The sequence below is a fragment of the Gopherus evgoodei genome, chromosome 1 (assembly GCF_007399415.2).
Source record: "Gopherus evgoodei ecotype Sinaloan lineage chromosome 1, rGopEvg1_v1.p, whole genome shotgun sequence".
Taxonomy (NCBI): Eukaryota; Metazoa; Chordata; order Testudines; family Testudinidae; genus Gopherus; species Gopherus evgoodei.
In genome coordinates, this window is record NC_044322.1 from 240,445,299 (window position 1) to 240,472,043 (window position 26,745).

Here is a 26,745-nt window from a genome sequence, read left to right on the forward strand (position 1 = left end):
AACCTGTGGCTGGCCATGCCAGCTAATTCAATCTCAAGGCTCGAGCTAAGAGACTGTTTGAGGCAGTGTAAACCCTCGGGCTGCTACCCAAGCCCGAATATCTACACCGCAATTCAACAGCCTCTTAGCCCAAGCTCTGTGAACTCGAGTCAGTTGACATGGGTCAGCTGCGGATTTTTAATTGCAATGTAGACGTACCCTCTGTGGCCTAGTCTTGCCTAGGATTTAAGGATGTGATAGATCATGTTAGCTAGCTCGATCTAACCCACAACTTCTAAAACTCTAGTCACGGCAAGGCAAGTTGTATGTTAGCACATGCTAAGGTGGTTGAGTTAAAGCCTATTGGGAATCTGTTACCAACCAATCCAAGTGTTCAAAATAGTGAGTCAGTCCTGTCCCGCTCACCAGCCACAAATCATGAAACTGACTTAAAAACCACAAGGTTTTTAAAAATAAATGCGGGGACCTTTTTATTTGCCTCTTGTTTTTTAAGCCTTTAGGGCACTTGTTTTCAAGCTTTTCTCTGTGCTAAAAACTTTTTAAAATGATTGCAGAGGTTCTGACATAATCACGTGACTCCAGGAGTTGAAGCTTTAATAAAAATGCCCAATGCTGTGAGGATTGACAACACACTTCCTGATGTATGGCTTTATTGGTAACTCAGCAATACTAACGCAACATTAACTTCAACCTACAGTCACTCCTAGGATTTCCTTCCAGGACCTCCTCTGTCCTAGTTACCTCTGGACCCTTCGTGCGCCGTAAAGGCACAGAAACCTAGAAGTCTAATAAAAAGAATTGAATTTCTTTAAAACAGCTCAGGATTTTTAAGCTAAACGTGTTACTTTTTTGGGCTTGGCTCATGATTTTTGAGTGCTTGCCATTGACGAAGTTGGTGTGGGGAAGCTTGTTCTGTTGCTTCCCATGCTGTAGCTTCTAAGGTAAAATAAAGTTAGAGGTCTCTGGTCTGCAGAGTTGTCAGTTTGGAAGCTTTTTCCAATGTATATAAAAAAACAAACCAGAAGCAACTCCCTCATCCCTCCATGCAATATTGGGGTTCATTTTCCAGTGCTCCAATAACTAGAGGTTTGCGCTGGTGACAAACAAGCACCCTATTTTCAAGTTAGGCACCCCATTTCCATTGGATTTCAATAGGAATGGGGCATTTAATTCTCTTTTTGGAGAAAATTTTCAAAGTGTCTAAGTGACTTAGGAGTCTTAAGTTCCATTTTTCAAAAGTGATTCTGACACTTAGGAGTCTCAATATTGCAAATATATTACAAATCAATAAGATTTAGGCTCTTAAGGGCATAATTCACTTTTAAAATGGGAGTTGAGTCACTCTGTCTCTCTTAAAAAATGTTAGCTTTAGGCTCTTTTGAAAATCCTGCAAAATTGCCTAGTGAAGAAGAGTTTTTGAAAAATCCTGTTTTGGTTTCCGGTAATATTTGGCCTTACAATGAATAGGTCAATAAACTTGTTACATATTTTTCCCCTCCAAAGCCCAAGAGACTATGTAACAGGAAGGTCTTCCTGTAATTTAGAAGCCTTTATTAAATGCTGCCCTGTCCAGCTTTTGAAAATTGGAAGGTTATAATGTGTAGTGGCTCAAAAAGTCAGCACTGTATGTTACAGCTCCCATTTAAATTCAGAATTGGTGTATTATGCTGCAAAGAAGTCTGTTATTTCCAATCTCACAAATGTACAGCATCCACAGGGACACCATAAACATTGGGAAAATGTCAAGAACAGCTGGGAACCTGGGATTCATTAATTCCTTCCCCTTAAAAAGGCTGCCGCCTTTGGAAGGGTAAACTAACCCCCTGCACAAATGAATCTTAGTGAGATAGCACTAACTCTAAGTATTTCCAAACTTGCATTTACTGTTGTTGTGATTTTTTGGAGGTGATTTATTTTATTTATTTATTTATTTATTTTTGCTTGAATAAATAGGGCATTTCTGCCGTGGAACCAAAAGGCCAGATCCTCAGCTTGTGTAGTTTGGCATAGCTCCATTGAGTTCAATGGAATTATGCTTTACACCAGCTGAGGATCTGACCCAGAGAGTGTTTTCTTTCATATATAATTCCCAGGTGGAATTTAAAAAAAAATACTGTCTCTCTCTAAAGGCTTTTTCTTTTTGGCTTCCAGCAACTGAGCTTGTTTAAAAAAATACTCTCTTAATTAAAATTTCATTGTGTAATGCAAGTCATCTGGTTTAAACAAGTGGAGCAGTATTTTAAAAGGCTCAGCTAGGAATTAATTTGGTAATAAATAATCCAAAAAGCACAATTTAAAAATAAGTGTCTTTAGCTTTAAAATGGTAGTGTGTCTGTGCTTATATAAAGCCAGTAATCAGACCTCTTGAGAGGCTTTGCATTTGCAGTGTGTGAGAGAGAGAGAGGAACACACGGATGCTGGCACTTTATTATTATTCTGCCGTTGCACACAGATCTGAATCAGCTCTGAAAACGCATACATTGTTTCTTACAGAATGTCTCTGGCTCCTAACAGAATTGCAACGTGATGTCTCTGCTAAAAATGGGATGACTCACAAATGAGTCAATAGGGAAGGTGTTATAGGAGGCTAACTGCTGTGCTGTCTGTCAGGGTTCAGTAAAATGCAGGCGCAAGGGTGGCCATTAATTTATTCTTCTTTTTTTTACATATAGAATTTTTTAACTCGTCTAACCTAAAGAGTTCTGTTCACATTACTGCCATATGAAAATGCTGGTTTTATCAGAGCCTTCTAAATTGGGTTAACATATTGAGATACTACATTGTACTGGATTTAACAGGCATTTTCAGAAGTCTGGCTGTTGTTAAATTTAATTTCTACTGAAGTCTGTAGAGTATTCATACAGGAATAGGGCATTATCCTGGTCTGTCTCTATGCCACAGGAGGTGGTTTTACCCATTGGAATTGTAGATTGGGTTTGCATTCTAAAAGAAATGATCTTCCAGGTCTGTTGCATTTCTGCACTGTTCTGTGCAGTTAAAATGAATGCTCCTCCATAAGTGAAGCCGCATGCAGGTCTCCTGAATTTTAGGTATAAAAGACTCTGGGGATAGGATGTAGTGGAACAGTGGGATCTCTTGAGATCTGTGGTGGTGCACAATTACTAGCAAACCATGCTAGTGGCTGTGAAGTAAAGTAGTCTAGTGGGCACTTGGAAATATCCAGGTATTGGGAAGAAGTCTGATTTTTGCCTAATTTATGTTACCTCTGGCTCGAGTATAGTATTTGGCTCCAATTACATTAAACTTCTGTTTCACAACATAAACAAATATATTACAGGTTTTAGAAAATTCCTTCCTATATAATATAATGTGTCAGACCAATAGTAGTAATCCAGTAGCTATGAAAATTTCTGTATTTTTATATATAATCTACTGTAACTGGTTTAAAAAATATGCACAGTGTGCTGAAATTTGCAAGTCATGTAGATTTTTGTGCTGTTGTTTTTTTTTTCCAGATTGCATGCATTACAGTGTTATCTGTTAGTTAGGAGTACCAACTCCATAAAGCTCATTGCCATCCAGGACCTCCTCATCTGTCACTCCTCCAGTCTTGCTGTACTCAATGAAACCTGGATCCCCCTCAAATGCTGTCTCTGCAGCCATTCTCTCTTCTCACATACCTCACACCACGACTTTAAAAACAAACACATAAACAAAGATATCCTAGCAAGGGTGTTGGACTCTTCTTCTTCCACGTTTGCTGCTTCCATTCCCTCCCTTTCCCCACTCACTGTCCTCCATTGAATGGTACACCAGTGGGATCTCCTTTCCCCTACCCATCTATGTAGCTAACCCTGACCACCCCCGCTAGTGCCTCTTGGAGTATTCTCTATGGTCCCAAACATCCAGACTGCCACTTTTTCTTTTCTAAGGGCAGGTCTACACTACAGCTGGGATCACGCTCTGAGATCGATCCACCAGCGGTCGATTTAGTGGGTCTAGTAAAGACCCACCAAATCGACTGCAGATCGCTCTCCACTCAACCTCTGTACTCTACCCCCGACGTGAAGAGTAAGGTAAGTCACCAGGAGAGTTTTTGTCCCGTCGACCCCCGTGGTGTAGACCCTGCAGTAACTTGACCTAAGGTACATCGACTCCAGCTAATAGCATAGGTTGACTTACTGCGGTAGCGTAGACGTAGCCTAAGATCTACCCTTTTCCTTTTTCTCCAGAGACCTAAAACTCTGGTCCAGGTTCTTGTCATTTCATGTCTTCATTACTGTAATCTCTTCCTCCTTACCACCCACATCACCTCCCTCCAATCCATTCAAAACAGAGATGCTGAGATCATCTTCCTTACCTGCCCCTCTGACCATATCATCACCCTCTCTGAATCCCATCTTTGTCTCCCTCTTCTCACTGCATCTAGATCAAGTTTCATGTCCTCCCCTTGAAGGCCCTTCACAATTCTGCCCCTCCCTACCTGTCCACTCCTCTTTCATTCCAGTGATGGCCACTTCATTTGCTTATTTGCCAATTTCTCACACGTACAAACAAATAAAATGCCTTCTTCCATGTTGCCCCTTATGCACGAAATGTCCTTTCTGCACTGATAGATAAAACTGACAACACAATAGGCATTGCATGCCCTGGAAGAAAGTGTAGCTACAGGAGGATTTCTGCTTCTCTCCTTTGTTTAAAGCAATGGGATGGAGTGTTAGTATTATCAGGCTTGATAGAAGAAGTGATTATTTTGCAAGGATTTGAAAAGTTTCTTCTCCACTGGGCTATGAAGGGGAACTAATTTTATCAGACCTGGTGAAATTAATTGCTAATTGTGATGGCTGATCAACAGGCAGTATCAGTAATCGAAGCACCACCCTGATTATCTCTTGCGGTATAGGTCTTATCAAACAACTAATGCAAAGCAAGTGTATCCTTTTTATATTGCTTAGCACATTCCTTGGTTAGTGACACATTAGAAATCACGTTTCAGATCTCCACTGTCTGATTCTCTTTTTTTGGCATCCTTGGCTCCTCTTTTTCTCTCTTCCACGCCATATATGTTGTGTGCCTGATATGCCAGGAATTGTTAATCCGAAACTGATTGCAAATCTTTGGTAATGTGTATCATTTAAAGGCCTGATCCTGCAGCCCTAACAGAAGGAGTAACTGTTACACAGACCAGAAGTCCTATTGACTTCAGTGGGGCTATAGATGTGAATACGAATTACTCCTTTCAGAAAGGGTTAGCAGGGTCAAGCCCTGGGAAGTTAGCATTTTGGGCCACATTTACGAAGATGCAGATGGGCATGTAGTGGGTTTTAGGTATCTGACTCGGATAGGTTAAAAAACTGGGCACATGTAGTCTTGAGAGAAGACTGAAGCGGGGCCTGATAAGTCTTCAAATATGTTAAGAGCTGTTATAAAGAAGACTGGGACCTCCGTGTCCGCTGATGGTAGGGCAGGGAGAAGTAATAATAGATTCATAGATTCTAGGACTGGAAGGGACCTTGAGAGGTCATCGAGTCCAGTCCCCTGCCCTCATAGCAGGACCAAATACTGTCTAGATCATTCCTGATAGACATTTATCTAACCTACTCTTAAATATCTCCAGAGATGGAGATTCCACAACTCCGTAGGCAATTTATTCCAGTGTTTTAACCACCCTGACAGGGGATGGGCCTCATCTGCTGCAAAGATGATTCAGGTTAGATATTAGGAAAAACTTTCTAACTGTAAGGATAGTTAAGCCCTGGAATAGGCTTCCAAAGGAGGTTGTGCAAATCCCAGCATTGGAGATTTTAAAACAGTGGTCCCCAAAGTTTTACTTCGTGCCTCCTCCCTTACTCTTGTCCATGTCCCCTCCCCCAGGGCCAGGAGTGGGGCTGTGGCTCTGGGATGAGGGGACGCAGACAGGGGCAAGGGGTGTGAGGCTGGGGCTGGCAGCCAGGGACACGGGACAGACATAGGGCTGGGAGCCAGGGCTCTGCCCATTGAGTCTAGGACCTGTTTCTGTTAGATGATGAGCTCCCTCAATTCCATGGACATCAGCAGGATTTGGGAACACTTGGCACCAGGCAGGATCCAGCCCCTGATGTGCTGTCAGTTTACGCTGACAATTTTAATAGGGTTCAGCTGGCTGGCTGTGCTGCTGCCACTCCATGCAGTGTCAGGTTGATTTTGAATGGAGCAGCTGCCTTGGCCACTCTCATTTATCAGGTGCTATGATTATGACCACTAATACGAAAAGAAAACGGACTCTTAAAACAGCAATTGAACTAATCTTTCTTTCTCTTTACATTTTGATTTTCATCCATTCTTCACTTTTATCTTTGCCTCCCTCCAAACCAGTGCAGTGTAATTACATCTGATGGGAGGCCAGGGTCTGCAACTACATCAGGTTTTTGAAGTGCTGGTGTCAAGTAATAATGTACATGGTACTATAGTCTCTCTGCAGTGTGTGACCTGCTCCTGTTACAATGGCTTTCTGAGACCCTGTGTCCATGGGGCAGATTGCATCCTCTGTGTTACACTCTCTAAAGCTGGCCCTAACACATCCTCACTAGAATGTAAAAGTAAAATTCCGATGTATTACTTGTCCACCAGATAATTGGAGAATTTATAATAGGGCCCAGTGCAAGTAAAAACCCTTGTGCCTAATCAACAGAGAGACAGCGACCTTCCTGCTTCAAAGAAGAAGCGGCAAGCAGGGGAGAAGATTATGTATACTTTAGTCTCTGTACCACATGGAAATGACATCGCATCTCTCTTTGAACTGGATGCCACCACTCTTCAGAGAGCTGATTGCCTGGTTCCAAGGTAAAATAAAATGCTGCATTGATGAGGTTTCTCTCTCTAGCATTATACTGGTGAGTAAAGCAGAAAAATCAAACATATGCTAGTGTTATTCTTCAGCTGAAGTTGAGGAGCCTTCCCAGATAAACAAGAGATGTATAAAACATGATCCTGCTGCTGTGACTAGATAAAATAATAAGGATAAAACAAGTAAGACTTAAAGGGAGATTGTCAAGATATAAAAACAACGGTGCAAATGTTGCACAGGTGTAATTGAGAGCAGAACTGGACCCAGTATGCTGTTTGAAAAAAATGTACTATTAATAAATCTGAGAGAATCATTCCCAGTAAATAATTTATGCAATGAATTTTTCCTTATTTTCTGTGCATGCACTGCCCATGACAGAGCATGGTTTCTTGGAATGTATTTGTTGTTCAGATTAATTGAACAAATAGTTTTTGAGGTTTTTACTGCAGAAATTAATTGTGAATCTTTGAAATTTGAACAGTATTGCTTAATTGTGATTGGTCAGAAAAGTCATGAGCGTTTTTTTATTTTTCTCTTCCATGATTGAACATTCAGTCACTTGGTGGCAAATTCTCCTGTGTGTCAGTTTTAAAATTTGGTTTCTGGTAATATTTGTGTATGCAACTTTGAAATTTGTTTTCTGTGCTCCTTTTTCCTAGCACAATTGACTTGCATGAATATTCACAGACTGTGAACATGAAAAGGGAGACTGAAAACTTGGCCAAATAAATTCATGTAAAAAAGTAGAATGAATAGTCACTGAAAAATGTTTGCATTAATTGCCTATCTCTAGTTTCTAACACAACCACAAACTGAAAGAATTTAAAAAATCTAATTCATGCTGTTTGTGCACTTGATTCTCAGCTTATGACTGATGTTATAAGTGCTTATTCATGTAAGCAATCTTATTGATGTCAAGCTTACTCACACGAGCAAGAGTGTTCAGGATCGAGCTATTAGACTGTGACTATTAATGTATTGCAGTTCTTTGAGGGTCATAACTCTACAGAGGACTGTTCAAATAAAAGAAAAAGCATGTTTTCATACTTTGCTGAAATTCACGGAAGTATTTCTGTTCACACTAGATTTTAAAACCTTCCCCTCCTCATCTTATCCTTAAATAAAACTTTACTCATGGTCTCTCCATCATATTGTCTCAAAACATTCTGCAGAACAGTGAAGGGTGTAGCTTCCATCACTTTTTTTTTCTCCAGACCTGTTTTACTGTGTTTGTCTTTAGGAACTCTTATGTTCGGTTGAGACACCTATGCACTAATACTTGGGTGACCAGTACTAGTATTCCTATAGATACAGAAGAAGAGAGGCCAGTGATGTTGAAGGTAAATATTGATACAAGTGTACTAATTTTCCAAACTCATTCCTGTAATTGTCTGTGAACGATTTAACTTCCCTCCATATAAAGATATATAATAATTCAGAGGGAGATCGAGGATTTCTCCCCAAAATTAAACTCTGTTACAAAAACACACTATTTCAGATTGGGACTTGCCAAACAAAAGAAGACAAGGAAGCTTTTGCCATCGTATCGGTTCCTCTGTCTGAGGTCAGAGACTTGGATTTTGCCAATGATGCCAACAAAGTTTTAGCATCCACTGTTAAAAAGCTGGAGAATGGAACAATAACACAAAATGAAAGGAGGTCAGTAATGGGGTTTTTTTCCGATCACTTTCATATAAAATGGATATGTATGGTATCCAAACTCCACAGTAATGGACACACAGGTCTGACGAAGTGGGTATTCACCAACGAAAGTTTGTGCTCCAATACATCTGCTAGTCTATAAGGTGCCACAGGACATTTAGTCGCTTTTTACAGATCCAGACTAACATGGCTACCCCTCTGATAGTAAAATCTAGATAGATTGGTAGGAAGGAAGGTGGTTAGGGTACTAGCCTGGACTTGAGACTGGCTGTGCCACAGGCTCCCTTGATGACCTTGGACAAGTCATTAATCTCTCCTGTGGCTCACTTCTCTGTCGGTGTAATGGGGACAGCGGCATTGCCTTACCTCACAGGAGTGTTGTGAAGATGAAGGCATTGAAGATTGTGAAGTACTCAGATACTATGGTAAAGGGTGGGACAGTACTTAAAATGATCTAAAATAGATGTGAGTTTCAAAATTTACCTAGATTATAGAGCAAACTTTAAACTGTTTGAATTCTGTAACATCTGCATCCAATGAGCCTGATTCTCATTTACATTAAGGACCTTGACCCCATTCTGGCAGTGTAATTTACACCCCCTTTACACTGCCAGAAAGGTAAATGAGTGTAAATGAGAATCTGGCTCAACATCAACTCCTCTCCCTTCCATCTATAACCCCCTGTCCTCTTTGTCCCTTCTACTTTCCATAGTCTCTTCTAAAGGCTGTTTGTAGAGGGTCTGCCCTTTGCATTCATCCGTATGTCAACTTCAGTGCTACTGGAGTGTCTGCTCTTTACACCCTTCCAGGAATTAAGGGACTTTGTTGCACGTTGCTGCCAAATACATCATACTTCTGGGGGTGTAGTATGTTAAGTATTTTCAATGCTTTCTGGAAAAATTAAATATTAGACAGTATCTCGGTTTGCTGTTTAATTTGTAACTTTGATTCACAGCTTTTTGTTGAAAATGTTAATTTCTTGGTGATTAAAATTAAGCTTCTGTCAACTATTGAATCAAGAGGTTTTTGTCAATAATAAATAGAATAGAAGGTTCAAGAGTAGATAGAAGATTTATCCTAAGGTGGCATGTTGTAATGGCCTAGGCATTGGTACTTAACCCTGAAGAGCTAACAAGCCACTTCATCACTGAATAGAGCCAGAGAAGCACAAAGCAATGAATTGGGGTGTGACATAACAACAGTGCGTCTCACTATTAACCTCGTGACCGTGAAACACTGAGATTCAGCATCATCTGGTAGTGGGGCTATTGCTGTGATATAACGCTGAAAATATTTCATAGTGCTTTTTGGACACTGGCATTATTTGTGTGTCTCTGTGATTTCCTGGGAAAGAGTAGCAGTCCTCATTCTTCCCTTCCCTGTCCCTTTCTGGCTTATAAAGGTAGGGCTCCTACCAGTACCAAACAGGTTGCTCAGCCCTACATCCGCACCCTACACCTTTTGCTGCTTGGGCAGCACTCGTGTACTGTGAGCCTTGTTCTACTCAGACCAGCTTCCAGGCAGGTTGATGTAATCCAGGAGATCTGCATATGGGCTGAGATTTTCAAAGCGGGCTAGGAGATTTAGCACATGGTTCCTCTTGAGAGTAATGGAAGTTGTGTGTTTAAATTCCCTAGTCTGTTGTTTTCTAAAATCTCAGCTGAATATCCACATGCCTCTAGACCCTATAGTTTAGAAACCTGGGTCTAGATATATGTACTAGGCCAAATTCATCTGACACTTTGGAGGTCTGTGGGTTTAGCTGCAGGCACAGTTTGGCCCATTCCTTGTTGAAAGCTTTTATTTTTCTTTCCTCTGCTTTCCCTATGAGCTGGTCACAAACACCCAAGGTTTAGTTACTAAGCCCACATGGGATCTTCTTGGCTTTTTGCAGAGTTGCTCATGGAAAGCCTGTAGCCCTTCTCAAGGATGTTTGTTAAAGTGGGGTCTGTTGTCCATTTGAAGTTAAAAATTCCATCTATATATGTTCTGCCATATGCATATATAACTTATTGTTTCCGTCTGCTTCCTCCAGGATGGAGAAGCCATTTTCTAGTATTAGAAGTATCCCTTCCCTTTTGGTGCTCTTTACCATCACCCTTTGCCTTTAGCAGGAAATGCAAGACGTGGTCTTTTGCAAATCCACCTTCAATACCTTCTTGGCCAGTAGGTGTACAGAATAAGAGGCGGATGCTTGCATGCTCTTCCACTGCACGCAGTGCTTCCTATCTAAAGTGGCTAGCATTAGTGGTTACCTGAAAAACTAAGCTGCATATGAAAACATCTTGCTGCTGTCGCTGGTATATTTGTGTAGATTACTTATTTCTGGATACTGTCCATCAGTTCAACTTGCTTTCTGTTTAGTTGTGGTTCTTTAATGCTTTGGTAAACATCCTTGTGATGGTTTTAAGCCTCTGCTGATCCAAAGTCTTGAATCCTTAAGCACATGTCAGGCTTGGCTTTGCAGTGATTGAGGTTCTGTTGTGCCACAGAAAGCCTGTTCTAAAATGTATGGATTTCTTTTTAATGAATCCTAGCAAGTGTTGAACTGTATAGTAAGAATTTCTCTACTCGTTCTAGGTTTGTAACTAAGCTGTTAGAAGATCTCATTTTCTTTGTTGCTGATGTGCCTAATAATGGGCAGGAAGTTTTGGATGTGTTGATCACCAAGCCAAACCGGGAAAGACAAAAATTAATGAGGGAACAAAATATATTGGCCCAGGTATGTTTTGGATATTAGCAGTTTGTTTATATATGTACATATGGGGGAGCTCCTGAAGGAAAGTGGTTGTTTAATTAACAAGGCTACATAGTCCTTTGTTAACATCCACTTGGGATCTCTAGGTGTGAAATTAGCCACTCAAGGCTCACCTATTGTCTAAATGAAAAAAGGAAACATTTGATGAGGGCACAATTGAATATAAATAGTTATATGCTGTTCTGAGCTATGCCTGTGCAACCCCACTGCATTGTATGGCTATAAGAGAGAGTAAAGTCTTGACCAAGGATGATAAAGTTGAAACAAATGTTCTGCTCTAGTCCCCACTAGTGTAAATGACTCCACATTCTCATGGAGCTGGAAGGAACCTAGTTCATGCTAAGATCTGTGCACTTGTGAATCAGACTTAATATTCTTTTTAAGTAGCTTCTTGAATAAACAATGGTGAAGAGGCTGGAAAAGAGGAATAACAGAATTGTTGTCCCCTTTTACTGTAAATGTATCCACTTTTTTTTCTACACGATGTTAGTGAGTAGATTGATGGGATAATGTCACTGTTTTAACGTCTGTGTTGTCTCTCCACCCATCACGTTCAGTCTTAGGTAGATGGCAAGAGTGGTGTCCTATTTCTTACCTGGCTTAAGGTACTCCTGAGACATTTAATGTAAACATGAATAGAAATGGCCAACTACAGTCATACAGAAATCTCGGTTTTGTTCTTACCCTCAGTGATTTTAATTCTGAACAGATATTTGGGATCCTCAAAGCTCCTTTTAAGGACAAAGGAGGAGAGGGATCGATGCTGAGACTTGAAGATCTAGGAGACCAGAGATATGCTCCATACAAATACATGTTAAGGCTATGTTACAGAGTCATCAGACATTCCCAGCAGGACTATAGGAAAAACCAGGTTAGTTGTAGCCAAGATATTTTCCCCAAAATTGTTACATAATTGTATACTCTGGGTTTGACCCTGTGTTCTGTACGTGTATTTGGAATCCCGTTGTATTCCAATGAAACCACTCTTGTAAGAAGGCGCTGGTGGACTGGGCTCTGTGTGCATTAGTGTATAGCAAATCAGTCATTAAAGCATTGACTTCTCATGCTGAACGATGGTATTTTTGTTTAGGAATTTTTATGAGACCAGTGATCAGCTTTGAAATGTTATGGTTTCATTTCCTGGGCATGTGCTCCATACCATTTCTTCCTCTTTATAAGCTGCACAGGTTCAAACATGAGAATGGGACTCCCAGTTTGTGGGTCTCTGCTGTATCACTAAAATTATGCTCTTGGATGTCAGACTAGAAAGTGGGAGAGTTGCATGGATTTATGAATTCTTCTCACTGCCAAATTTGTGAAGCAAAGAGTAATAGTGGTCTTGGAAGCAGGACTGAATCAGACAGGCTGCCCAACCTACCACAGCAGGGTGCCCTTTATGAGTGGGAGAAAGTTGAAACCCACTCGGTCCAATATTTTTATGAACTAGAGTGGAGAATGAGTCGTCAACTCAAGGACTTTGCAGGCATGGAGTACTCAAGATAGTGTTGAAATGATGTGTATGGCTTCTATGGTTCCTTTCTAGAACCTTTCAAAATATTTCTTGCCTCTAAAAACAAGAATGCTTCTTCAAAACAATGTAAATCCCAAATTTTCCTTTTTTTTTGTGTGTGTGTGTGTATTTGGAGCTGGGGGAGGGGACTGTAGAAGACTCAGAAGTGTTGGCCACCCCTAAGACAACTAATTTTTTCTTGGAGTACGTTATTCAATGATCCCAGATTTACTTCACTTCATGCCACTCATAAGATCTGTGTTTTTGAGTATTAGTTTGAAGGATCAATTGAGCTGATCCTAAAAGAAAGATACTGTTTCTGTTGAACAGATCATCCTGAGGCTTTTTTATTTTTCAGGAATATATTGCTAAGAACTTCTGCATCATGCAGTCCCAGATTGGTTATGATATTCTGGCAGAAGACACCATCACAGCTTTGTTGCACAACAACAGAAAATTACTTGAGAAACACATCACGTCTAAAGAAATAGAGACATTTGTTAACTTACTCAGGAGGAATCGAGAGCCAAGGTTTGAAGTAGCCCACATACCTTTCTTCTGTATTAACACTCTTTTATTCTTGTAACAGCTGTGAATCTACCTTCTATTTGCTATTTTGTTATCTTTCTTTCATGGCTTACATTTTTCTTAGTCCTGCAAGAGGAAAAAAAAACAACCCACATCGAGTATAAATTGTTACCCTAGAGCAATGGTCCCCAACCTTTTTTGGCTGGCGGGCGCCAGCCGAAGGACCACTGCAGTGGTGAAGCACCCGCCGAAATACCGCCGAATTCGGCGGTGACGCCTCCCGATGACGCTGCTTGCCGTCGACAAGCGACATCATCGAGAGGTGTCCCTGCCAAAATTAGGGAGCTATGCCTCTCGCTGACGTCACTTGTCGACAGCAAACGGCCTCAGCGAGAGGCATCGCCTCCGAAATTTGGGGGTGACACCTCTCGATGACATCACTTGTTGGTGACAAGTGTCGTCATCGAGAGGCATCCCCGCCGAAATGCCGCTGAAATTCGGCGGCATTTCGGTGGGTGCTCTCCCGGGGATCAGGATGCGGGCGCATTAAGATGCCCTGGCAGGCGCCATGGCACCCACGGGCACCACGTTGGGGACCACTGCCCTAGAGAGAGCAGAAATCTCAGCAACTCTCTTGGTTTCACCACTGCTTCCTGTCTGAGTGTAAAATAAATGGGTGTCTAATGAAAAAAATATCATATTTTCCAAATACGACTTCCAAATATAAATATCAAGTAATAATGTAAATATATGAAGTCATTGTACTGAAGGCCAAATTACTTTTATGGGAGCAATTTATAGTACTGCTGGTGGCTGTTGCATTGCATCACTGTAATTACTTTGCATATATCTGCAGCCATATCACCTGAAGCTGTGATCTCCTCACATTCCCCAAGCTAAGCAATGTTGGGCTTGGTCAGTATTAGAAGAGGAGGCCATATTGGTATTCCAGTTCCCTGGTTTGTTGTTAGAAGGGAACTGTGCCTTGTTAAGGGTCCTATTGACCTTGTTTATTTAAGATTTCTTGTCACTTTTTGGAATAGGAAGGATCTTAATTTGATTGACTGAATTTATTATTTGAATGCAAAACCTTCACTTGAGCTTATACCCTAGGTGCAAAAATAGTTCATACTTTAAAAATACACCTTACAAAACAGTTCAGGATGACCCACTGTTAGCAGTTAGGGCCTGTACCACAGCATTGATTCATCTGGACAGTTCCATAAACTTCCATGGCCTGGTTTGCATAAGATGAGGTACATAGAACTGAGCGCGCGCACACACACGCATGCACGCCCCTACCTTCCTCAGCGTACAATCAGGCTATGTGATTCCCACCTGCCAAGCCTAAGTAATTACTTTCTGCCCACTCAAATTTCCACTGCATTTTCAATCAGATTTAGTGGTGTGTGTGTGTGGTTTTTTTGTTTTTGCTATAAACTGTTATGTAATGTTGCTATGCACTGTTACTTCCATTTTAACAAGTAGCAGGTAATTAACTTCATTTTAATGGTGGAGGAACTGGTTCCTGAATATGATATACTGTTGTATTTAGAACTTTCATTCAAAAATACTTTATGAACACGAACATTCTAGAGTTCAGAAAGCTTTTGGTAACAAAAGTGTAACCCGGGGTAGTCAATTTTTTTTTGTCAAGATCCACTTTTCTTGGTCAAGATATAGTCAAAGTCCAGATTCCAGAAAAAAGAATTTAAAAAAACAAAACACAACGATTTTTGGGGTCTGTTCAAAAGCATCTAGCAGTCCGGATTTGATCCACAGTTTGCCTATTGACTACCCCGGTGTAACCTATACTAACACGATGTGGCGATCTCTCCTCCTTTAGTGGCAAGACTACATAGAGAGTTTTACAAACCTGCTACTGGCTTCAGGCAAATGGGCCTGGTCCAGGTGGTAGAGGCTCATGTTTTCAGATAGAGGTGTTGGGTTCAATCCCTGGTCCTCACTAAGAGACTGTGAGGCAGAAAGCATTTAAAGTTGCCTTAAACAGGTAGTTGTGGATTACTGCAGCATAGGGGATTCCTTGGATGGCATAAACTCAGCTACACCCCTGGTTTGTCAATCACTCCCCCATCCTTGGTGTTTAGATTAGGGGACAATAAGTGGCGGATGCACTGGGGTGAGATAGGTGGTCCACAGTGCACAGCACTCCTCTGGATCCTGGGCCAGTGATGAAGTCCTTAGTGGAGTAACCCCACTGGCACATCTTAGAGCATCCTTTAGGAGGGAGCATCCTTTACAACGGGCTATTTGGATCATCTTTGCCTCACTCACCCTGAGCTGCAGGGGTTGAGAGCTCAGCACAGCTCAGGATTGATCTCAAGATCTTACACCTCTTCAGTGGTTAGAGGTTGTAATTAATATGAATAAACAATGATCAAGGTTTAAATACAGCCTCTATTCAGATAACTCTAGCACTATGGGCTCCCTTGAGGCAAATATTTCAGAGATGGGCACTCTAGAAAAACCGAAGATAGACAGGTAAACAGATTTCCTTTGTGATGCTTCTGTGTAATATTTTGTTATATTTGCTTTTTTCCTGTCCAGATTCTTGGATTATCTATCAGACCTGTGCGTTTCTAACACAACTGCCATACCAGTAACTCAGGAACTCATCTGTAAATTTATGCTGAGTCCAGGAAATGCTGACATCCTCATCCAAACCAAGTAAGCAGCTGTAACTGAAACATAATTGTGATTGTTACCTTGCCTTTCTTACCACATTGGTAACAGGGTTTATGTGTAGCTACAGTATGCATTATTTATTCGAAGGCTGGTTTCAATGCAAATAGACAATCCCTTGGAATGCTCAATCATCCCAGAGGATATTGATGAGGAGGAGGTCTGGCTGTACTGGATTGACAGCAACAAGGAACCACATGGCAAAGCTATCAGACATCTGGCCCAGGAGGCTAAGGAAGGCACAAAGGCTGATTTAGAAGTCCTTACCTATTACAGGTAAAACAATTTTTTTTTTTACTATTCAGGAAACCTGATGCTACTCCTATTGAAATCAATTGTCATTGTGTGAAATTGGAGCAAGGTCAGATCTATAGTGTGTTCAGAAACTGGATCTAAGGGTTTGGTTTTTTTAAAAGTAGGAAGGATCACAACCTATCCAATATTTTCCAAAGAGGGTTGAGGCTTCGATGCATCCCTGTGCTCTCAAAATGCTGTGGTTTCAGCTCCTCCCTTTCTCCAGCAAGTGGGATTACACAACAGCAACTTTAGTATACTTTTGCACACCAGGTGTGCTCTGAGCTGTTGTCCAGAAGCACAGAGAAATGAGCATTATCAGCACTTCCAGGTCCCAGGCACTGGAAGGCAGGGGCATGAAACAAAATCTTAAATGTATTGAAAGTGAATAGTTCAAGGGTTTTATCCAACAACTGCTGGTGTGTGTGTGTGTGTGTGTGTGTGTGTGTGTGTGTGTGTGTGTGTGTGTGAGACTTCCTTTGAACGCCAGTGTGAGTTGGGCATAAAAATCAATGGGGACAGGGAGCCCAATACTAATGTTTGTAATGGCAAGTCAGCTGCTTTGCTAACGAAGGGGCTGTATTATTTTCATTATGTTACATTGGAATGGCATAGTTCAGGCTCCTGAGAGTATATTCTCAGGTACGTTGCTCTGTGCCATTCAAAGAAATCTAAGGTACTACTGAAAGTGTACCATTATTTTTATTACCTTAAGGTACCAATTAAACCTCTTTGCAAGGATGTGCCTGGATCGTCAGTATCTGGCCATAAACCAGATTTCAACACAGCTCTCAGTAGACTTGATCCTACGATGTATGTCTGATGAAAGCCTTCCTTATGACCTCCGGGCTTCTTTTTGCCGTCTTATGCTGCACATGCACGTTGACAGAGATCCTCAGGAGTCAGTCGTACCCGTTAGATATGCCAGACTGTGGACTGAAATTCCTACCAAGATCACAATCCATGAGTAAGTTTAAAAAAAACAAAACACACACCCCAAAGCATTTTAAATGGATCAAACCTACTCAGAATAAAATTGTAAGTGGCTGTAATTTTAATGTAACACACGAACAGATATTTTGCTTCAAAACACAAACCATTAGGCGCTATTAATCTTGGAGGTTTAAAAGGGTCACTTTATTTGTAAATGCGTGTTTTAAAATGCATTATGATAAGGGAGATGAAATGGCCTTTTCCTGGGAACTGCAAAGTGTGAAGCCATTACATTCACTTAAATATTACACCCTCATTAGGCTGAACCTTAGTTTTACAATTAGAGCTTTATGGTGGCTTTAAAGCCACAACCTGCAGTCAGTTGAAGCAGTTCAGAGGCAGCAGCCTCAATCCAGGAAAGTGCTTAAGCACATGCTTCGTTTTAAGTATGGGAGGAGCTCGACTTACTTCAGTGGGAACTCACCTGCTTGATTGCTTTGATGCACTGGGGCCTTTGTGTATGAGGCAGGCACAGTAGTTCTGGGAGGCATGTGGCACAGTGCAGCAAATACTGCTGCAGGCTTTCACAGGGTTCAGTGTCTGCTCCTTCCTCCCTTCCTTTCAGGTGAGGGGAGTGGAGGGGGGCTGCATTGTGCAAAAAGGGGAGTTGATCGTGAACTTAACTTCTTACCATCTTTTCTGCTATCACAACTGGTGTTGAGTCCCCCTAGACCTGTGCCACAAGTGGAGGGAAGATTTGTTTGCATCCTTTGCCTGCCACTCCAGTGCACACAAGCAGGACTAACTGCAATCTAGCCCTTTTCTATACAAAAACACTTAAAATAAGTTTAAAGCATCCTGAGTAGTTGGGGGATTTGGTTGTTTTTTTTTTACATTACAGCTCATCGTATCCATGGAAGAGGTTAACTTTGCTTCTGTCTGTGTTTTGCCTGGTAGGTATGATTCTTTCACAGACTCCTCGAGAAATGACATGAAGAGGAAATTTGCTTTGACCATGGAATTTGTAGAAGAGTACTTGAAAGAAGTTGTAAATCAGCCATTTCCTTTTGGGGACAAAGAGAAAAACAAACTTACATTTGAGGTACTTTTCAGTTAGCTTTGTCACAATTTATTGTACCCCTTGAATCAAACAGTGAAGCAGTAGAGCATAACTGTTAGCTGTATTAACCAGGTTCTCCTTTGAAAAGAAAAGTTTAGAACATATTTGATTATACAGTAGAACAGGGGTTTGGACCCCTCAGGGGCTCGTGAGGTGGTTATATGGGGGATCGTGATCTGTCAGACTCCACCCCAAACCCCGCTTTGCCTCCAGCATTTATAATGGTGTTTAAAAAACATATTTTTTATATATTTATTTATAATGGGATGGAAGACACACTCAGAGAGGCTTGCTATGTGAAATGGGTTACCAGTACAAAAGTTTGAGAACCATTGTGAGTAGAACCTCCTGAGTTATGACTACCTCAGGAATGGAAGTTGTTCGTAACTCTGAAAATGTTTGTAACTCTGAACAAAATGTTATGGTTGTTCTTTCAAAGGTTTATAACTGAAAATTGATTTTAATGCAACTTTGAAACATTACTATGCAGAAGATAAATGCTGTTTTTAACCATCTTAATTTAAATCGGTGGTTCTCAAACTTGTGTACTGGTGACCCCTTTCACATAGCAAGCCACTGAATGCAACCTCCCCTTAAATATATAAAATAGTGTTCTTAATTTATAACACCACTGTAAATGCTGGAGGCAAAGTGGGGTTTGGGTTGGAGGTTGACAGCTTGCGACCCGCCATGTAATAACCTCATAACCCTGTGAGGGGTCCCGACCCCCCAGTTTGAGAACCCCCAATTTAAATGAAACAAGCACAGAAACAGTTTCCTTACTTTGTAAAACCTCTTTTAAAAAAAACTTTCCAGCATGCTTCCAATTCCAAATGAGGTGTGTGGTTGATTCATAACTCTGAGGTTCTATTGTAGAATGTTCTTTAAGAAATCTCTTAATAGCCACTTCCCTAATTCCACTCTTTTTGCTTCTGTAGATGGGCTGACTCACCCCTGCGGCGCCTCCTGCTGGTGACTCCTGGGAATTAGCTTATTCCAGCTCTGGAGTGCCCTCTGCAGGCCGGTGATCCGCCTGTCCTCTGGCCCCCATGTCCCTCCCTGGACCCCAGTGCCCTTTTATCTGGGGTGCTGCCCCCTGGCAGTAACCCCTCAGTCTTAGGGTCTCCCCTCCCTGGGGAACCCCCAGTACCTTTTAGCCCAATGCTAGGCCGCAGCCTGGGGCTTTCCAGGTTGGAGCTCCCCAGCCCCTCAGCCTGTCCCCAGCCCTGCTCCACTCTGGTACTTTGTCTCTAGCTCCCTGCAGCCAGGCCCTTCTCCGACTCCTCCTTCTGGCTTCCCTGGCCTCCTTATAAGTCCCTGTTGCTCAGTTTGGGGCATGGCCCCAGCTGCAGCCACTTCCCCAAATCAGCCAGAGTTTTACCTTGCCCAGCCCCAGCCCTCTGCAGGGCTTTTCGAACCCCTTCCAGGCTGGAGCGGGTGGTCACCCCGCTACAGCTTCCCACTTTTTTGTTTTGTATACTATAGTGTTGCTGTGTGCTGTTAAACAGCTGCAGTTCCTCACCATACCAGAGGTGGCTGCATTTCAGTAGCAAATGAAGTGATTTGTGTATGGGAGGGGTGTATGAATACACTCTGTGTTAGGTAAGAGGTTTGAGATCCTTGGGGTGAAAGGCGCTATATTCTGTGTTGGATGTGATAATAAAGGACATGTATTGCACAACATCTGTCCTTTATTACGGTCCAGCACATCTGACAGAAGAAAGGTTACATAGGATTGAGTCTTCTACAGCAGCCCTAGCTTAAACTATCTCTGGCCATGCAGCACTGCCTCCACTCTATATTTACCTTACCACAGTCTGACTGCTGTTGTTTCAAGATGCTTCTTCACTGCAGCTGTTGCCATCTGGAACAGCCTTCTGTCATCTCTCTGCCTCATAGACTTTCCTTCTCATTTCTTTTCTCAGATGAAACTCTGTCTTCCCCCCAGCTCTGCCTAAATCTCATGCTGTTTTCTCTCCTGCTTTCATTTAACCAAGTAATTGCATTATCTAACTCTGAAAAGCATTTGACAATTAGGGGCCTGGTCTTGAGCCCATCAACGGAAAGACTCCCATTGAATTCATTGGGCCTTGAATCAGGCCCATAGTCTGTGCGAAAGACAAAAGGACAGGACAAAATATAACTGTATTGTATATTTCAACACCACTAATGCTGTAGAGGTTGTCTTCATCGTGATGATTTTTTCTTTTCCTGCAGGTGGTGCATCTGGCTCGAAATCTCATATACTTTGGTTTCTATAGTTTTAGTGAGCTGCTCAGACTGACTAGGACACTGCTGGCTATTCTAGATATTGTTCAGGGTCCTATGTCGTCATACTTCGAAAGACTAAGCAAATTTCAGGATGGAGGTGAGAAAAAGCAGTGAAAAGTTTTTATTAAAATGCATTATTCACTATTTGGGAAGGAAGGAATTTATGCTATATGTCTTTGATCTGTCTATACACCCATCCATCCAGCTATGTGGACGGTGGATGATTTCAGAATGCATAAAAATGATCAATTTAAAAGAACTTTTAGACTGATTGATAGTGTCACATGGAATACTGAGGCCTGGTCTACATGGGCGGGGGCGGGGGAGTATCGATCTAAGTTATGCAACTTCAGCTACGTGAATAATGTAGGTGAAGTCGACACACTTAGACCTACTCACCTGGGTGTCTTCACTGCAGTGAGTCGATTGCTACCACTCCCCCGTTGACTCTGTCTGTGCCTCTTGTGGCGGTGGAGTACAGGAGTCAACAGGAGAGCGCTCGGGAGTCGATTTATCGCTATATGCAATAAATCGACTCCCACTGGATTGATCACTGATCTGGCCAGGGCCACCCAGAGGTTCAGGGAGCCTGAGGCAAAGTGGGGGAGCAGACACAAAAAAAGGCACCACCCGCTGTAGTGCTTGTGCTCACTGGGCGGTGCTCCGAGTCTTCAGCGGCGGGTCCTTCACTCGCACCGTGTCTTCGGCAGCTCTGTAGGACCTGCCGCCGAAGTGCTGCCGAAGACCCGGACTGCCGCTGGGTGAGTAAAAATTTTTAAAAAGGCGCCTCTAGCCAGAGAAGGGATTCTCAGCCAGATCTCGTGGGGCTCGAGGCCTGGGGCAAATTGCCCCACTTGCCCCTCTCCCCCGGTGGCCGTGGATTCGGTGGGTAGAGTAGACATACCCTGAAGCCTGGAACCTGATTTGGAACTGTCAGCTCCAAACAAGTGGAGGGAGTAGTAGTTTTCTGGGTGTGGTGCAAGCCGTTGCGCATGTATAGCACAGGCATTCACCAGTCAGTGAGGAAAATGCTTGTCCACTGTTAGGTGAGGTGCTGCGCTGGCAGCTGTTAAGTCTTTTCCATCTGCTCCTTTTATGATACTATGACTATTAGCCATCCTGTCCGTCTTCCTGCTGATGCAGGATTGTTCCCTAGTGAGCACTTCCTTGTATTTTGGCTAGGTCAGAATTTAAATGCCCTAAACAATACGGCTTTCACACCTCCTTGAGGAAGTGTGTTTCACAGCCTAACTGTCAGAGTTAAATTTTCATGTTCTTAATTTTATTAGATTATATATGCGGTCTGTGTCACACCCTAAACAATTCCTCTTCCCCCTTGATGTTTATACTCTTCAAATATTTATAGACTGTTATCATGTTTCCCCCTTTTGTCATCTCTGAGCCAAGCAATACATATTTAGTTCTTTTAATCTTTCCTCAGTCTCTGGTGTTACTCTTCTCTTAACTGCCTCCTGTTTGTCAAAGTCTTTCACAGAATGCTGTGCTCTGTACAGAACGCTATATTCTAGGTGAAGTCGCATCAGAGCTTTACAGAAAGGGACGATTATCTGTGACTTCTGGCCGCAATTTGAATTGGCTGTTTTTGCTGACGTGTCGCATTGCAAACTCACTTCTAGAAATGGCCTTAAGGAACAACGTTTTTTGTTTCTAAATCCACACTTTGCCCATCTCCTGCAGACTCTGTGACTCAGATTTCTGATTTTAGATCAGTCTGATCTCTGTGCACGTCTGTAAACCTGGGGTCCCCCTCCACTCATTGTCTTTACTCACCATCATCACCCATGGCTCTGTTTCACAAATTCTATTTTCTCCCTCCCATTGACTGAATGTGATTTCAGGCTATTCTGGAGGAAGAAAAGTTATTTATTGAACACAGAGGGTTAGATTCTGCTCTCTTATGCTGATGTAAATCCAGAGCAAATCTGTGAAAATCCAGAGCTACCCCAATATAACTAAGATCAGAAAGTCAGGAGTTAGAGCACTGAAAGATATGAATAAAATCTGTGGGAATAACAGGTACTGATGATACATATATCAGGGAACTGGGACTATTTAGTCTGCAGAAGAAAAGAATGAGGGGGGATTTGATAGCTGCTTTCAACTACCTGAAAGGGGGTTCCAAAGAGGATGGATCTAGACTGTTCTCAGTGGTACCAGATGACAGAACAAGGAGTAATGGTCTCAAGTTGCAGTGGGGGAGGTTTAGGTTGGATATTAGGAAAAACTTTTTCACTCAGAGTGGTGAAGCACTGGAATGGGTTACCTAGGGATGTGGTGAAATCTCCATCCTTTGAGGTTTTTAAAGTCAGGCTTGACAAAGCCCTGGCTGGGATGATTTAGTTGGGGATTGGTCCTGCTTTGAGCAGGGGGTTGGACTAGATGACCTCCTAAGGTCCCTTCCAACCCTGATATTCTATGATTCTCTGATATAGTACACTTCAGTGTAGTGCTATTTAGAGAACAGTGAAAGTCGGTGGAGAGGATCAAACATAAGTGGATTTTTCCCCCTCCACACCTATTTCACTGAATTAAATCTATGCACAACATCTAGGCTGGTTCACTGGATGCAGCACTGTCTGTAGTAATGTGTCCCATGCCGTTTCCTCTATCTTTATCTCCACTTTTTTCAGCAAGAAGGTGCTTGACTAAGTGTTTTGGTCCCTGTGGGCAGCCTCCACCTTTGTCTGTGCTGACCCTTCTTAATTTCCTTCTTGGATGTAGTTATTTCCACAGATGTAAGTCTGAGCACTGCAGATGGACTGTGGGTGTAACAGTGAACCTCTGTGTAGGGGATTAGCACCGCCTTGAAAAGGACTGACTTCTTAATGGTGTTTGTTTGGACATGACCCCTACTCTTCCCTCCCCTGCTAGTCAAGTGGCTAGGAATCTGAAAGAGTTCCTTGCCAATTTGAACTGGTGTCAGTATGTTCTGCATCCTTAGGTGCATCCTGCAGGGTCATTTGGGTGTGCTTGCATGGCCTGGTTATTTGCAATAAAATCTTGCTGTGTAGAGAGAGTTATTCTTAGGCTCGAATAGCTTGAGAGACTTGCTGGACATCGCACGCAGCCATTTCTAGAAGATGAGACTGCATTTTTTCGTGTTGACCATGTCTTGTCTCCAGTGGGTGCAGGGGCGGCTCCAGGCATCAGCGCAGCAATCGCGTGCTTGGGGCAGGAAGCCGGGGAGGGTGTGTGTGTGGCATGCTGGTTGCCATGAGGGTGGCAATCAGGCAGCCTTCAGTGGCGTTTCTGTGGGAGGTCCGCTGCTCCCATGGGTTCGGCAGCAATTCGGCTGCGGGTCTGCCGAAGGCGCGGAACCGGCAGATCACCCACAGAGCTGCTGTCGCCAAAGGTTGCTTGACTACCATGATTGGGGCAGCAAAAAACATAGAGCCGCCCCTAAGTGGGTGTCTACCCCATTTCTAACTTATGTATCCAAAAGAATGTGAGCTGCACATTAGTCTCACTATTGATGTGCAGAGTGGTACTGAATGTGGAAAGGCCTTTACCCTTTGTGTAACCTGGTGTGCTCCAGGCAGCTTTGCATTTTGCTCTGTGGATGTACATGCTTTTGGCATGGACAAAATTAGACCCTCAGGGTTCATATATTGCGGGGATGCATTCCGAGAGTGATTTATCACTGGCCATTGAGTATTCTCAAGGGCCACGTTCCGATGGCTGCATCTCTGAAGATCTTAGTGCAGCAGAAAAGGAAAGTGCTTTTTAAAAAAAAACCCAAACAATCATTGTTAACTTTAGACAAGATTAAAATGGAAAAGGGAAAAGTAGAAAGCTGTTCCAGGTATTGTAGTTGTTGACATTCAAAAAAACAGCTGTTGTGGCTGAAATGTCAACTATTTATAACTTCTCCATAAGTTGGTTTCTTGCTGTAGCTTTCTGATGAATGAATGAATTGGATCCAGGTGCTAGGTCCTCAGCTGATGTAAATTGTTCAGTTCATATCCTAAAACTCAGGATCAAAAAATCACTAGCTAGGTTGTGACATGATAGACTGTATTCCAATGAATCATGTCAGTAGTATATCTTGAACATTAAGGAGTCTGTAAATATGCATTGCAAAGACAGGAAGCAATGGCCCAGAAGCAGTGGAATAGCTGCTCTTTCTTTTTATTTTTTCCACATGATTCTGTGTCTTAGTCAGACACCTGAACATCCCCACTTTTTCCATCCCAACTCTCTTTTCCCGCCCTTAGAGGTCCATGTAAGGGAATAACCTCCATCCTTGCAACCGTGGAGGAACTGGCAGAATTTCATCAAAGTCCATCAGTACAGCTTCCTGGTTGGCTAGAAGGATTGCTGTTGAGCACTTACTCCTCCTTTCTACGCCCAGTCTTAGGGCTTGTCTTCACTACCGAGGTAAGTTGACCTAAGTTACAACACTCCAACTATGTAGCTTACGTCGACTTACTCTGGTGTCTTCACTGTGCTGCATTGACAGGAGACACTCTGGTCAACTTACCTTATTCCTCTTGGAGAGGTGGAGTATCGGGGTCAACCAGAGAATGCTCTGCCATCAATTTTAGTGGGTCTAGTGAAGACCTCAAAATTGACACCCACTGCATCAATTTCAGCAGCCAAGAAGACAAATAGCTGTAGTATTGGTTTGATGCTATTGGGAGTCCTGCTTATGGAAGGGCTATTGGAAAACGCCTACATGGGCTGAGCACGCTATCACCATGACACACTCACTCCTTTTTACCCCAGAGAAAAGGAAACCATGGACCCTGTTCCCCATTACCCTGCACCTTGTGCAGCCATTTGCACCAATGCAAAAATGAGCTGTTCTGATTTAGTATTTTACACTTACTTTGCACTGGTGACTTTGCAAGATGCAGGGCATCAGAGAATCAGGCCCCAAGAAATGAGCCGAGCCCTCCTGTAGAGAAGTGCTATCATGAGGCTAAACCACCAACACAGTTATGTTGTGATTTATAACCTGTAGTATTTATTTTTAGGGGTTCCATTCCCCTTTATACATCTTCACTCTCTGCCTGTTATAAAACTGAAGTGTCTGGATTCATCTGTCTGTTTTTATCGCTACCTGCCCTGACTTTTAATTCTCACTTTGAATTTATAATACCCATTTCTTAACTTATTAAATTAAAAAAAGTCAGCATCACACTAGAAAACAGCCCAATCTGCATTTCATGGTTATAGGAAGATATGTTGGCAGCTTGACTTTAGAAAACACCACATTGATTTTTCAGTAAGCGTTTGTTTGATGATACATTAATAGTATGTAAACATTTAAAGGATGGATTGTTCCTTGCCCTTATTAACAGTGGAAGATCTCTGGTGCCAATAGCAAGGGACAGAGACAATCCCAGATCCTAAACTCATGGGAGTGCAGGTACTGCTCCTTCTCTGCATCCATGGGAGCTCACATCCTTCTCAAAGGGGCAGGGGGATGGCCATGATTCCCCCTCCACACAGAGCTGTACAGGGTTTGTGCAGTCTGTGCACCCCCCATGCAGGCAGAGACAGGGTTTTGCTTTGGAGGCACGCTTGATACACCATGTTACCCCTAGGGATGTGTGGCTTTGCACAACTCCTCACTCAGGACTATGCCTACATGGACTGCAAAATTTGAGCCTTATGTTCATCTTTTTTTTTTTAAAAAAACCATGCTAAATATTAAAAACTAGATAAATAAAGGTCCCTTATGCAATTGTTAGGTTTTATTTTTTTTGGGGGGGGGGGTTAATCATTAGTTTTTGAGATCTTTAAAGGTTTTGTTTAATCCACCCAGTCACTAATCACAAATGTCTAGGCTATGGCTGTAATGCTGTGAGAATGCATGGTTCGTGATTAAAGCTTAGAGCTTTTGACTGTAGCACTAAACCCCAGCTGTGGCACAGCACTGAAATGCCAACTTTGATACCTGAAACTGATGATTTAACAACATAAATAAATGTATTTAAATTTTAGCATTGTCTATAGGTTCAATCCTGCAGCTCTAGTGCAAGATAAGAGTACAGTGGGTGTTTGCCCTGGATTATAAATTCAGTCACTGCCTTATTGTACATTTACATTGCTTGATCTTAAATTGATTCTTCACTTGATGCAAGGTTTTGACAGTGACTACACCCAGTTGGAAACTGATTTGCGGATTCTGTGATAGTAGGTTTTGAGAAGAG

The 26,745-nt window shown here is 42.3% G+C and overlaps 1 protein-coding gene across 1 annotated transcript in view; it reads left to right on the forward strand.

Moving 5' to 3' along the window:
- The window catches only part of ITPR2 (inositol 1,4,5-trisphosphate receptor type 2), a 374,378-nt gene that overhangs the window by 115,710 nt on the left and 231,923 nt on the right, over positions 1-26,745 (forward strand). Inside the window, exons 11-21 of the mRNA XM_030540942.1 lie at positions 6,632-6,783; positions 8,028-8,127; positions 8,286-8,446; positions 11,030-11,171; positions 11,917-12,078; positions 13,076-13,248; positions 15,814-15,933; positions 16,039-16,224; positions 16,958-17,209; positions 18,133-18,277; positions 20,513-20,663. Coding sequence (XP_030396802.1) covers positions 6,632-6,783; positions 8,028-8,127; positions 8,286-8,446; positions 11,030-11,171; positions 11,917-12,078; positions 13,076-13,248; positions 15,814-15,933; positions 16,039-16,224; positions 16,958-17,209; positions 18,133-18,277; positions 20,513-20,663 — 1,744 coding nt within the window. The remainder of the gene's footprint in view (positions 1-6,631; positions 6,784-8,027; positions 8,128-8,285; positions 8,447-11,029; positions 11,172-11,916; positions 12,079-13,075; positions 13,249-15,813; positions 15,934-16,038; positions 16,225-16,957; positions 17,210-18,132; positions 18,278-20,512; positions 20,664-26,745) is intronic.